The sequence below is a fragment of the Penicilliopsis zonata genome (assembly GCF_001890105.1).
Source record: "Penicilliopsis zonata CBS 506.65 unplaced genomic scaffold ASPZOscaffold_3, whole genome shotgun sequence".
NCBI lineage: Eukaryota > Fungi > Ascomycota > Eurotiomycetes > Eurotiales > Aspergillaceae > Penicilliopsis > Penicilliopsis zonata.
The window spans coordinates 110,823-124,295 of NW_019208913.1; the positions used below are offsets into that span (position 1 = coordinate 110,823).

At 52.9% G+C, this 13,473-nt stretch overlaps 3 protein-coding genes across 3 annotated transcripts; 2 read left to right on the forward strand and 1 right to left on the reverse strand.

Moving 5' to 3' along the window:
* The first annotated feature begins 2,235 nt into the window (after window positions 1-2,235).
* ASPZODRAFT_1320701 (hypothetical protein) lies at window positions 2,236-4,592 on the forward strand. Its single transcript, XM_022722927.1, has 6 exons — window positions 2,236-2,597; window positions 2,682-3,030; window positions 3,088-3,100; window positions 3,171-3,230; window positions 3,291-4,025; window positions 4,106-4,592. The coding sequence occupies exons 1-6, from the start codon at window positions 2,534-2,536 to the stop codon at window positions 4,328-4,330; spliced, it is 1,446 nt and encodes a 481-aa protein (XP_022583309.1). The 5' UTR covers window positions 2,236-2,533; the 3' UTR covers window positions 4,331-4,592.
* A 56-nt stretch (window positions 4,593-4,648) lies between these two features.
* Window positions 4,649-10,314, reverse strand: ASPZODRAFT_149798 (hypothetical protein; the record flags this gene model as incomplete). Its single annotated transcript, XM_022725529.1, has 5 exons — window positions 4,649-5,156; window positions 5,250-7,438; window positions 7,514-8,401; window positions 9,050-9,383; window positions 9,461-10,314. The coding sequence occupies 5 exons, from the start codon at window positions 10,312-10,314 to the stop codon at window positions 4,649-4,651; spliced, it is 4,773 nt and encodes a 1,590-aa protein (XP_022583310.1).
* A 553-nt stretch (window positions 10,315-10,867) lies between these two features.
* Window positions 10,868-12,860, forward strand: ASPZODRAFT_129112 (hypothetical protein). The gene is made up of 4 exons (XM_022722194.1): window positions 10,868-11,035; window positions 11,100-11,252; window positions 11,321-11,435; window positions 11,491-12,860. Exons 2-4 carry the CDS (start codon window positions 11,114-11,116, stop codon window positions 12,563-12,565), a joined length of 1,329 nt encoding a protein of 442 aa, XP_022583311.1. The 5' UTR covers window positions 10,868-11,035; window positions 11,100-11,113; the 3' UTR covers window positions 12,566-12,860.
* The last annotated feature ends 613 nt before the right edge of the window (window positions 12,861-13,473 follow it).

Sequence of the window (13,473 nt, forward strand, 5' to 3'; positions counted from 1 at the left end):
TTTTTTTTTTTCATTTCATGGAGTAATACTGCTGATATAATTGTCTCGTACTATCGAGATGAAGAATAGTTCGTCTGGTCTACTCGGCAAAATCCGCCGTTGCTGTCATTCTTCCTTCGTTCCGAGAGCTTGCGGAGCCCCGTCGGATGTCATGCCTCATCCACGTTTCACCTCAGAATAAAACTAACTCCGGAACGAGTTAGTGACAGCTAGGCAGAGATGGAACACAAGGCAAAGATAGATGGGTTCCTTGGCGGTCTTCAATGCAACCGACAATGGGTACGATTCCGAAGCCCTACCTTGGCAGTGTAGGTACCAGATAGAGATATTCTGTAGTTACCTGGGCAAGGGGGAAAGAGGTTTTGCTAAAAAAAAAAAAAAAGAAAGAAAGAAAGAAAGAAGAAAAACTTATTCTGGGATCGGCAAGACGAATGACATGTTCTGGGAAATGCAAAGCATGAAACTCGGTAGAAAGTGTGAACTCCTGACGATCACCTTGCCTAGAACCTCGACAGGGTGAAAACTACTCCGTACTAACCAGTTACTAGTTGGAATTTGGTATCTCCGTACCTTAGGTACCTAAAGGATCGCAGAAGGAGACCCACTGCAAGGAAGCGTACGGAGGGATTCTCTAAGAAAAACAAGGGGCCAAGAGCCAAGCGACTCGAGTCAACCTAGAGTCGAGACTAGCAGAGACTCGAGTAATAGTTAGTTGAGGAATAAAGTATTAGCACTGGATCGTGGTGACTTCTGTCATCTAGCCGTGCAGGTCGATCTTCCTCTCCTTCAGCGTAGCGTGGGCTTGCGCGCCCCCTGGTATTACTTCATCCTCTATGTGAATGGAGCAAAGATCGCACGTTCAACCTCGTATCCCATGCCCTTTTTGCAATATCTCCAACACGACTGACTGGTGATTACAATCTCAAGGACCTGCATACTGCATAGTACATACTGCATACTGCATGGTTCCTAGGAGGTTAGGTACCTAGGTAAGGTACATACTACATGGTACAAGGTACATACTGCTCCATCTTACGAATACGGAGTATGGAGTACCCGGTACCTCCTACCTACGTCCTACGTCCTGCTCTAGATTTACTCCGTACGAATCTACGGAGCACTATTAACCTAGATCTATAGAATCAGTCAGCAGTTGGTAATACCTAGACACGTAGTTATCAGGCGTGGTCTAATAATAGTAGTAGATGCGATTGCTGCTTTTGAACTAACTCGTACTGCCTCACCCATCGCATGATGCCGTTTCCCCTGAGAGCCCCCCCCCCCCCATCCATCCGTCCGACGGGAGGCAGACAGAAGATTACTTGCTGATGGATGGTGCCATGATGCTATTATTGGCTCAGTTGGGGGCTGCCGCAGCTGCCGCTTCATTCCAACCACGTGATGTCTAAAAGCGGATGTTAGGGCACGGTGTTAGGGCAGATATCGAGCACCTGCCACCATTGATTAGGGAAGGGAAGGAACCGCCATGTCGGGAGTCTGATGGTTGATCCCACGCTGTACCTTATGACTCGCAACCCCGATCTAACAAGCTGGAAACCACTGATTGTTTCCGACAGATTGCAACCTGGAACAGCAGGGACTCAAAAAGAACCTCGAAACTCCCATAACCCCCCCCCCGGGCGTCGATCCGAATCCCGGCCGAGACGCAGATAACGAATTATGATTGCTACGGATAATGCAATCGTCCTGAGGTACAACTCTCCATCTTTCAGTGAACCAGGGATTGGAAATTTACCGTTAGCTGATATAGCCGAATTTGTTGTCTCCTGCTAACTTGTTTTTCTATAGTATTTCTGAAGGCTTAACCCTGAAACCAATGCCGCCGTCTTCTATCTACTCTTGTGGCGACCGTTGTCAGACCGGAAGCCTTGTTCCTAGCTTGGCAGTCTGCTCAAGTCTCTCGACCAAGATCTAGAACTACAATCCCTGACAACGTGGCAACCTACTATGGCTACAAAATTCCCTATACAAACTGATCAATAAGCACTCGCTAAAACGGTCGGGTTAAGAATATCGGGGTTCTGATAATCAAATGATATGCAGGGAAACGGTCTACAAGCCCCGGGGGGGGGGCAGCGGATTTTCAACGGTTTTCCTGGTGAAATTGATTAGTTCTATCTCTCGATCAAACTCTCCAGCATAATGTCTAATCCCTGCAGAATCCGGCATATCACAGTTTACTCCGTAAAATTCACGAATAACGCGCCGATAAACGGGGCTAGCTAATGAAGCTGGCAACGGCGTCTACGCTTCTCCCCTCCTCCCCCCCGGGCCCCTCTCCTCCTACTATTCCAGGAGCAAAATGCTGTCCCAATTGGTGTGGGCACATTAGTTTCTTAAGCAAGCGCCTCATGTCGACCTAGATATGGAATAAGGAAGACGGTCGATTACGCGTGTTATAAAAAGGCATTCGCCCTCTTATCCTCTGCCCCTCTTCCTCTACCCCTCGTTCCTCGCCTCTTCTCAGTTCAGATTGTACCATCGAAATCCTCGTGTTTTTTCCCCCCCCAAGATGGCAAACCCAGAAGAACCCTCTCGCAAGAAACTCATCATAAATGCTGCGGTGCTCATGTCTCGTAAGTCCAGCTACCCCCCCCCCCCCCCCCCCCCCACTTTAGGCCAGTTGGCTCTGCTTCCAGTGTTGATAATTTGATTACCAGCTAGCGGGTTTTCTCCCGGTCTCTGGCGCAACCCCGCCGATCAATCCTCGCGATTCGACGACCTCAAGTTCTGGGTTAAGCTCGCCCAAACCCTCGAGGCAGCCAAGTTCCATGGCATCTTCATTGCGGATGCTCTCGGTGGTTATGAGATTTACAAAGGACCCCATAATCTGGATCCATGCATCCTGACGGGGTCCCAATTCCCAAATATCGAGCCCTTGTCGGTCATCTCTGCCATGGCTGCAGTTACGGAGAGTCTTGGGTTCAGTGTAACGGTGGCGACAACCTTTGAACATCCCTACCATTTGGCGAGAAGACTATCGACCGTGGATCATTTGACGCAAGGCCGGTAAGATTGCTTTTACTCAATGCAAGTGCCGTACCTAGTACTGACGATACCCTGTAGACTCGGCTGGAATGTAAGTCAGCAAGAACCTAGATCAGGCATCTGCGTTCTGACCCTCTTTTTTTTTTTTTCTTGTCTCCTAGATTGTGACCGGTTACTTGGACTCGGCGGCTCGCAACTTTGGTCTCACCAAGCAAGTTGAGGTACGTCTATATGATTCAAGTTTCCCACCTCGCAAGAACGCCGCTAACAGGACTTTTCAGCATGACCAACGCTATGTCATCGCGGAAGAGTACATGCAGGTCATGTATAAGCTCCTAGAGTCCTCCTGGCGCGATGACGCGGTCCGCAATAGTCCACAGTCAGGCATCTTCACCGATCCGTCGTGCGTACGGGAGATCAACCATGTCGGGGAACACTTCAACGTCCCCGGGCCACACATCTGCCACCCAAGCCCCCAGCGGACGCCTCTTCTGCTACAAGCTGGCGCGTCCAAGGTCGGCAAGGCCTTTGCGGCGCAGCACGCTGAGGTGATTTTCGTTTCGGGCCCTTCACCTGGTGCAGTCGCTTCGAACATCGCGGAAACCCGCCAGCTGGCGCAGGAAAAATTCGGCCGCGACCCAGCTCATCTCAAGTGCGTCGCGCTGGTTTGCCCCGTGCTAGGCCGCACAGAGGAGGAAGCCCAGGAGAAGCATCGCGAGTACGTGAAGCAGGGGTCGGTGGACGGTGCGCTGGCGCTGTTCGGCGGCTGGACGGGGATTGATCTCAGCAAGTACGGGGAAGACGAGGAGCTGCGCGAGGTGGAGAGTAACGCGATCAAATCGATCACCGAGGCTTGGTCCAAGTCGTTCCCCGGCGTCAAGAAATGGACCAAGACTGCCCTGGCCCATCAGATCATTGTCGGTGGCCTCTGTCCTACCATCATTGGGACGGCGGAGCAGGTTGCCGACGAGCTGGAGCGATGGGTGGAACTTGCCAACCTGGATGGATTCAACTTTGTATGAAATTCCTTCCACCCCCCCTCTTTCTTTCTCTTTGAAGTTTAGTGGGCATCTTCCATGCTAACATATATGTTTAGTCTGCCGCGATCAACCCGGAATCCTTCATTGACATCGCCGAGATGCTCCTGCCGGAGCTACGTCGCCGCGGTCTCTTCTGGGACGACTACGCCGTTAAGGGGGGTACCCTCCGCGAGAACTCCTATGCGATTCCCGGACAGAAGGGTCTCCCGGCCGACCACCCTGGTGCGCAGTATCACTGGAAGGCGGGTGTGGAGGCAGCAGATGCCCCGGTTTCGAATTGATTCAAATCAATATGAAGAGATGAATATATAGTAGTGAAACAAGAAATGGTACCATGAACTATCTAATATCTGTATGCATACACTTGCTGCCCAGTAATCTTTTCACCCACCAACTAGAGAAGAGAAGATGGTGGATGTAGTAGAATCAATGCAAACCGGATAGATCTTACATTTGTTGGAAATACAATACAATAGAAATCAAGATGACATCCCTGACGCATTAAAAGATAAGAAAAAAGATGGGGGGGGAGGGATAGATAGTTAGGGTATTCAAGGGAAAGCAAAAAGAGAAAAGAAAAAAAAGAAGAAAAGACTTTCTTATTCACCACCATCCTCGTCACCAGACTTTTCATCAAATAACCCATCGTCATCTTCATCACCGGCAGCTGCGGGGGGGAGCACTTCTTCTTCTTCTTCTTCTTCTTCTTGTTGCTCTTCTTCTTCGTCGTCGTCATCGTCATCTGCAATTCGGCGAGTGACTTTACCCCGACGCGGTTGGGGAATCCCCTCATCATCTTCATCGTCAGGTAGAGGACCGTCGCGCATTTCCTCGTCGTGGTCCGATGCCGCAGCAGTCTGGTGGTGGTCGTCGCCATCCTCCGTGTCGGAGTCGACAATGACCTCGCTGCTCTTGTATTTGCTCGAGCCGCGCGACTTGGCACCAGGCCGGCGCTCGAGACGTCTGCGTTTCTTGGGCGCGGGCTCGGTGTCGCTCTCGGCGTCTTTGCTCTCGTCCCCGCCTTCGCCGTCGTCCTCTTCGTCGCTGTGGTCCTCGGTCTTCTTCTTCCGTTTGGAAGCATGCTGCTGCTGCTGCTGCTGCTTCTTGCTGCGTCGCTTGGCAGCAGGCGTCTTATCGCCCGTTTCCTCGTCGGTCGAGCGATCCATGTCCTCGAGGGCCCGTTCTGTGGCGGCCCGCTGCTCCGCAAGCCGCTGGGCTTCCTCAACCATGCGCTGGCGCTCTTCGGCGATCTTCTTCTTGCGCTCCTGCTCCGCCTCCTGCACCTTGCGGACTTCCTCCTCGCGGCGCCGTTGCTCGGCCTCGCGCGCCTCCCGAGCCTGCTGCAGCTTCGCGGCGTTCTTCTCCTCATACTCGCGCTGGTTCTGCAGCGCCCGCTCCAGCTGCTTGGTGATCGTGTTACGGCCCATGTTGGCGCGCAGCTCAAGAGCTTCCTTCGGGTACGGCGGGTTCTTGGCGCCGGCGATCCGGTCAAAGGTCGCGACCGCCTCCTCATGGCCCTCGATTGCCTCCTCCACGTCCTGCGCCGTCTTCTGCGTCTCCGGCAGGCTGTATGCTAGCAGGGCGATCTGCGTCTCGACAAAGGCCACGTTGAAGTCCAGATGCACCTGCTCTGGAGCCACGGCCCGAGCGCGCTTCGCATAGTCCAGCGCGGTCTTCATCGCGGCCAGGCTCTGCTCGTGCTTACCCTTGGATAGCCACACGCGGCCCAGGCAAGCGAGAATCTGTGTGTCGCGGGCACGGTCCTTGGCCAGCGCCGCTTCGTAGTGCTCGATTGACCGCGAGTATTGCCGCAGCTCGGCATACACATGGCCGAGGTTGAGGTACACGCTGGCGTCCTTCAGGGTGTCACGCACCTTAGAGAAGATATGGACTGCGGTGCTGTAATCCTTCTTGTCGTCCACGAGCGCGATGGCGATGCCCTGCGCGGCATACGCGTTCCTGGGATCCAGCTGGAGAGCCTTGTCGAAGAACTCCACCGCCCGCTCGTACATCTTGCGCCGCTTCTCCTTGTCCTGGTCGGTATCGCGCCTCATGTCTCGGGCGGTAAGGAGATGCACATTGCCCATCCCCGTAAGCGCATATCGGTCGTGCTTGTCGTAGTACTGCAGGGTGTGCTTGTAGTGCCGCTGTTCGTGGTCCTCCGCCAAATTCGACACTCGTTTCTTGGACTTGCTGAGATACCATCCAAACAGCGCCCGAACTTCGAGGTTCATCGAATCAGTTTCATACAGTTTTGCCATCTTCTTAGGGCCTTCGTCCGTAGGGCTCTGCCGGAGGGCGATATATGTCAGGCGCGCATTCGCGTCCGTATAGTCTTTGTGCCGTGCTAGGAGGCTCTCGTAGGACTTTTTCGCTTCCTCGGGCAGATCCGCAGCCTCGTAGGTGCGACCGAGGTTGTAGCTGATGGTCGTGATTAGCGCATCCGTGTCATTCTCCTGCTCCTTCTCCTGCGATTTCGTGCAGGCGTTGAGAGCTGTTTGGAACATAGTCTTGGCCTGCTCGACCTTCTCCGCTTGGTAAAGGAAGCATCCGATATTGTTCAGCAGCTGCGGGGGCAGATGCTCGCGGAGGGCGGCAGCGAGCTCCTCGCCCTCCTTGAGGCCTTCGGGTCGTTCATCCTCGGGGACCTGAGCGAGCTGCATTTTTTCGAGTTGAGTCAAGCACTGCATGCTCTTCTCCGGCGCTACAATCTCATATAACCGAGACAGATAGACCAATACCGACTCGTCAGGCGAGATGGCCTTCTTTTCCTCCTTCCAGTAGGACCGCACCGATTCGAGCAGATGGACAGCCTTCTTAGCGTCGGCGGACCTGTCCTCTTTATTGCCGCTCGCCTGCGCCGCGAAAATCTCCTCGGCAATGAGGGCACCGAGCAACATCATGCACTCGGAATTCTTGGTCTGCTGAATGATCTTCTCGAGCTTGAATTTGGCGCCATCATAGTCCTTGTTGGCGATCTGCATCTGGACTGAGCCGAACTTGGCCGGGAGATAGCCTTGGTCGCTGCCGCCTCTGGCTTGGTCGGAGCGGTTGTAGAACTCGGCTGCCCGGGCGCTGTCATTCTCGTAGTGGGCCTTCCGAGCCAACAAATACCAGCCATCACTAGCGATAGACATGACGTCTGTCTGCTCTATAGCCTTGCGCGCCAACGATTCAACGGTTGAGTAGGACTTTCGCAGAAGGAAATATCCACCGAACAGGGCGCAAGTCATGGGGTATTCCTTGTCGATCTTGAATGCCTTTTGTGTATACTGGGTCATGGCCACCTTGTACAATGAGCCGAAAGCAGGATCCGTAGTTGCATGGCGCGAGCTATCATAGAGGTAATATATGGCGAGAAGGATATTGGCGACTTTAGATTCGGGATTCTGTAATAAAAGAGAAACATCAGTCTCATGTGGATGAGGTAGGTTGGGGGGAAAAATAAAAATGGATCGACTTACCAGAGCCAAGGCTCTCTCCCATGCAATTTTTGCCTGATCCTTGAAGCCCAGTTGCCAATAACAGCAGCCGATACCGATTCGAGGGTCGGGGTCGGTAAGACCAGGCATCTTCATGAGTGCCCTTTGGTAGCCCTCGAGCGCCTCTGCATACCTGCCTAAGAGATACAGAGCCCTAGCCCGGCCAAGAATTGCCATGATGTTCCGACCTCCAAAGGCCTTGGAGGACTCGTCAAAGCATTTCAGGGCCTGCCGCAATGATTCCACTCGCTCAGATGTATCGACGGCTCCGGCCCGAACAGGCTTGGGAGGGTAGAGCGAGGCACGGAGCAACGAAAGGACACCGCGCGCGAGGAACAGCGGAGGGTAGGCCGGGTTCAAGCGGGATGCTTCGTTCAAGGTAGACGTTGCAAGCTGGAGGTAGTGTTCTTTGGTCTTCGACGCCGAATACGGCTCCACCTCGGGGGCAATGCGGGGGGCATTCCGACTTTTCAGCATGTACAGCCAGCAGATCCAGCCCAAGAGGCCAAGTTTCTCTTTGACGGCTCCATGAGCAACCGAGGACAGGCCTTTGTTGAGGATGTCGAGGGCGTGGTCGAGCTGGTTCTGCTTTGCATACGCCAGTGCGATGATGACCCAGAAGTTTTTCGCCGCCTTTTCATTCTCCAACAGTGTGCACAGTTCCGTTGGGTCGTCGGGCAGATCCTCGAGGCTGACCTCAACCTCGCTATCGAAGGTGGACGCCGGGATGTCAATCGCAGTAGGGATGTCGGAGAAGCGCGGGGCGGTCGTTGGCCCCGTCAGTGGAACGGCATCACCGTTCTGGACGCTGTCGTAGCCATTGTGCAAGGGCGCCATGGTGCCGGGGTCTCGGAGTGGACAGTCGTGGAGCTGGTGTAGGTTGGTTGAGGTGGTCCCCCAGGACGCGACGGGTGTTTGCGAGGAAGCTGGAGAAGGTGGTAGGGCCGGCAGGAGCTCAGCGCATCATATTCCGACCGAGTAGCTCTGGCTCATTTGACGATGATGAAGTTTTCAAGCACAAACACCAGACGGCTCCCGGTGTGGCCGCAATGTTTGGACGAAATCTCGAAGCTCGTCCAGGTAAGCAAAAGGTGTGAGGCGGATTTATTAAGGCTGGCCTGCAAGAGACTCACCGCCACAGCGCCACATCTCGAGGCTTGTATGAGTTTACTTGACTATGGACAATTTGTTTCTATATACATTATGATTCACAGTTAATTGTCGAGAAAATTGAAGTTATTGATCGAGTGGCTGAGGGAGGATTGTATTATATTTAATATTTGTTTCATAACAATAGGCTCATCCTCTGTTGAAGTAATACTAGGTACCATGTATGGTAAGAATACCCCCGAAAGTGACTCCTAAAAATCCACTCTTGAGTTCCCTGTTTCGTAAGTAATGGGTCTAAGTATATAAAAGGGTATCTAAAAATGAAGTTATGAAGGAAGAGAGGTATCAATGCCCGAAAAAGCCGAGGAGTTTGGGCACTTTGCACAAGAGCACGATGCCGGCGAGAACCATGAAGATGCGCCCGATTTCAGCCCAGTGTGAGAGTCGAACAGGGGTCTCGATGTATCCAGCAGATGCCGCAGCTTTCTGCTTGTCAGGTACCCCGTCGATATCTATATGGCCAGCGAGTTGGGAGGGGAATCGTCCTGTTTCAAAGCATTCCTCCAGCAGCTGATCCTTCTCAGTCCAGCGTGCTCGAAGCCATTCGTCAAACGCTTCTTGGTCATCAAGGGGGATATCCTCAATGGCGAACCGCCGCCAGTGCATGTTCACAGACGTTGGGGGTCGTCCCTGGATGTACGTGGACCGGAGCGTGAAGTACTTGTCGGGATAGCTTCCTTTCCTAAACAGAAGCAAAGGGGGAAAAACGGTTAGTCACTTGGGAAGAAGGATCGGTTGCAGGGGCAGAGAGAAACTTACGGTGGCCCTTCGTATGCAATCGTGCAGTCATATACCCACTTGACTGTCCCCTTCAACTGCTGTAAGCAGAATAAAAGCCCGGTTGACCGGGGAAGAAGAATGTGTTTAGGGGAAGGAATGCCCTGTTTCTTCCCAAATGCATCGCTTCGGTTCTTGGTGTTGATGGAGAGATTGGTTCCCTCGGGAAACATCAAAAGCCACATCGGATCGTACTCTGGCGAGGCCGGGTTGGACCCGGCATGTTGGGTCTTGAGCTTCTCCAGGCGATGCTGCAGCCTTGGCTTATCCGACGTCCACTTGCGGGCCATGAAAATGAAGCCGTAGAACATCATACCCTGTCCCAAGATGGGAATATACTTGAGGGATTCCTTGAGGATTATAAACAAACGCCCGTGCATCCCGTTCGAATAGGCAGCCCACCACAGGTAGATCCAGTCCGTATAGACCTGATGGTTGGCGATCAGAACCTGACGTTTCGGAAAATCGAGCTTGAGCGATCCCTCCTGCGTCAAATGAAGCTGTCCGCGCACACTCTCGTCCCCACTGACGCGCACCAGCGTCGGACACCCCCACTGCGTCAGCGCGGTAATCACCAGCCCGAACGACTCCTTCGTCAACGCCATGTAGCTGTAGTACCATGGCCTGTTGATCAGGTACAGCGGCGCACCAATCATCTGTGTGACCACAATGACCACCGCACAGCAATTGAACCATGCCGCCAGACATATCGTCCGAAAGACCTGCATTGGAACGCCATGCTTCACACGCTGCTCTGCTTCTCTCTCGGGAATTGCGGCCTGCTGCTCATCCTGCTGTGTGGGTTTCGCTCGCTGCCGGAGCTCGGACTGATCCATAGCCAGGGATTCCACGGTCTTGTCTTGGGGGAGGAAAACGTCTTATCACCTCTCAAATCAGAGTAAAGTACGCCTGGACTTTCTCGGTCAGAAATCAGCTATATATTAAAGCTTGCGAGGGCAATCCGTCTGCCTGCTCGGTAGCGGGGTAGATAGAATAAATAAACAAAAAGCGGTGACACAATGGCTTTGGGAGAGGAATGCTGCTTGCTCACCAATAGTTACTGCTCAATAACCAACATAAAAATAAAGGGTAGAGGTATTTAAGAATATTCGGACTTCGAATTTGGGGGCAAAGGAGCTGAAGGGAGTCGTCTCACCCAGCTGAGGCAACTGAGCGAGAGACACGACAACACTATCAGCCTCAACTCGGCATCCCACGGAGAGCAGCAATCATATAGAAAACCCCCAGGCAGCGTCAGATGACGTCGTAAGTTACCTCGGTATGTTATGTATTGTATCTTACGCAGCCGTGTTTTGGATTTCCAGGGCGGTGAGATTCGCTTTATCTCGGAAGAGCTCTGGAGTGCTATACAGAACTGCTTCAGCTATTATTTGATTTATTACTATTACTCTATCTCTAACACTTTTCATGTTGTCTATATGAGACGTTCCTCAATATCTGCTATAAAGTGCTGCATCAGCTAGGTGTCTGTCACTTGATAGGTGGTTGTCCCAGGAAGATGGCAGGTGAGGACAACCCGAGTTATCAAACATAATTGTATGGTTATCTGTCTATTCTTTCTGCTGTTCTGTTTCTCTGAACCCCTGCTGATGTGTTGTAGGTAGTCTTTCAATAATGCTGCCGCGAGTGTCCAAGATCAGCCCCAGGCGGTTCTGGCGTCCGCTCTTCAGACGCAGCTTTTCCGCCTCGTCACGCTGGAGCGTGATCAGAGACATTTCAGCGTTGGAACCGCGTCTATCTCCTAGATACCAAGGTGTGCGTCAATCCGTGCCTACAAGCCATACGTCCTATTAGTTGCTGACGCCGACTTCTTGTGATTAGAATGTCGTGATGGCGACCTCCTGTGTCTTGAATGGCCGGCACCTCCTCGGAACATCCTGCTTGTGAAAAAAGATGGTGAACCCTCAGTGACCGAGTCGCTTGTGGAATTTGCTAGGTGAGAGAGAGAAGGAGAACCCCCATGGTGGAGTAGCTTCTAATCCTGGCCCTAGTCATATCACAAGCACATACCCTTCCATCTCTCTCGTTCTCGAGCCACATACCGCCGCCGAAGTGCACCAGACACTTTCCACTCCTGTTTATACATCTACTGCCGACGAGCAGCTCCCAGTTGCAGTGCATGAGAAGGTAGATCTGGTTGTCACTTTTGGCGGAGACGGAACGATTCTCCGGGCCGCCTCGTTCTTTGCGACCTGCTACAATGTGCCGCCCGTGCTGTCCTTCAGCATGGGCACTCTGGGTTTCCTGAGCGAGTGGAAATTTGCAGAGTACAAGCGTGCTTTTCGGGAGGTCTACATGTCCGGCGCCGGGGTAGGCGATCGAACGATGGTCCTGGACTGTCCTCGGCCCACCTCTAGTGATGAACGGGTCGAGTCCGAGATGGGGCCGACAGGGTGGTCATCCATCCGGGGCAAGTCGATGGGCTCGACCCGCGGCGCCCGGATTCTGATGCGGAATCGACTCAAGCTCGGTGTGTTCACGCGCGACGGTGCGCCCGTCCACCCGAATGACGGGTCACGACTCCCCGCGGTCCAGGCCGAGCACCCGGGCATCTACGCGATGAACGAAGTGCTCATCCACCGCGGTAAGGAACCGCACTTGGCAATTGTAGACATCTTTGTAGGCGGACGCTTCCTAACGGAGGCGGTGGCCGACGGGGTCATCATCTCGACGCCGACGGGCAGCACGGCCTACAGCTTAAGCAGCGGAGGTAGCATCGTGCACCCGCTGGTGCCCTCGTTGCTGCTGACGCCCATCTGCGCGCGCAGCCTGAGCTTCCGGCCGCTCGTCCTGCCGACGAGCACCCCGGTGACCCTGCGGCTCAGCGAGAAGAACCGCGGGCGCGAGCTGGAGGTGAGCATCGATGGAATCAATATCGGCCGCGGCATGACCGTGGGGATGGAGGTCCGGGTGTGGGACGAGGAGATGCGACGCGGTGAGAACGACTGGCATGGGGGCGTGCCTTGCGTGATGCGGAGGACCATTGGCGGGGAAGCGCATGAAGGATGGGTTGGCGGACTGAATGGGCTGCTGAAGTTCAACCATCCTTTTGGCGAGGAGCCTTGATTATCTTTTTATCTTTTGCACTGTCTCTTCTTGTACTCCGTAATTATGATGTGCTCCATATCTCCGTACTCTAGAGCCTCGATATCCACATCTACCGATCCATTCATCTCACCATCCACTCCATGATCTCATCTTATGGTTTGTCAAGTCGTATAATGAAACAGGGTCAACTGGTTCGCTGTTAGCGTGTTTGGCGAGGCGTTCTGCGTGGAGCTGGACAGCCTCGAGATGACGAAGAATGTCTATTATAGGCTGGGAGTGTTCTGTTAATGGGAACCCAATGATATTATTCCCCCCAACTCCTCCTCCTCCTTTCTAGAACGTATTGAGTAATAACTACCACCTACTACAAACAATAACAATAATAATAATCCTAGAGAGCCGTACGCAGCAGTTAGTAGGCAATCATTACTCGATAGAGACCCCTTCACCTTACCTGGAAGAGAAAAATCGTCCTCCGCCTTGGACTCTGGGTGGATTCTTCGGTATTATTATTGATTAGATAGGGAGTCAGACGCCTGGATCCCCGACATTCACTAGTTAGTAACTATTATGTAGTAAGTAGCTGTAAGCCTGTAACTAGCAGTTAGTTGGGTAGGTTAAGGTATGGAGTGACTGTTGGTTGCTTTACCCCTTGAGCCGCTAGGAGGAAACGCACGACTCTTTCTTTGATTACGGAGTAACTAACAGGTTTAACTGCTACAACACCCCCACCCCTATTATTGTCCTTCTTTCGATTCATTATTATTATTATTATTCCTATACCTTATTTCTTGTTTCTTGTTCTCTTTCCCTTTTTCTTCTTCTTCTTCTGTACTGCTTCTCTGGAGAAGTTCAACTTCTTGACGGTCTATACTCCTCTAGTTATCCCCCCTCTTCCCCTTTATCTGTACAGCGTGCCTTCCCCC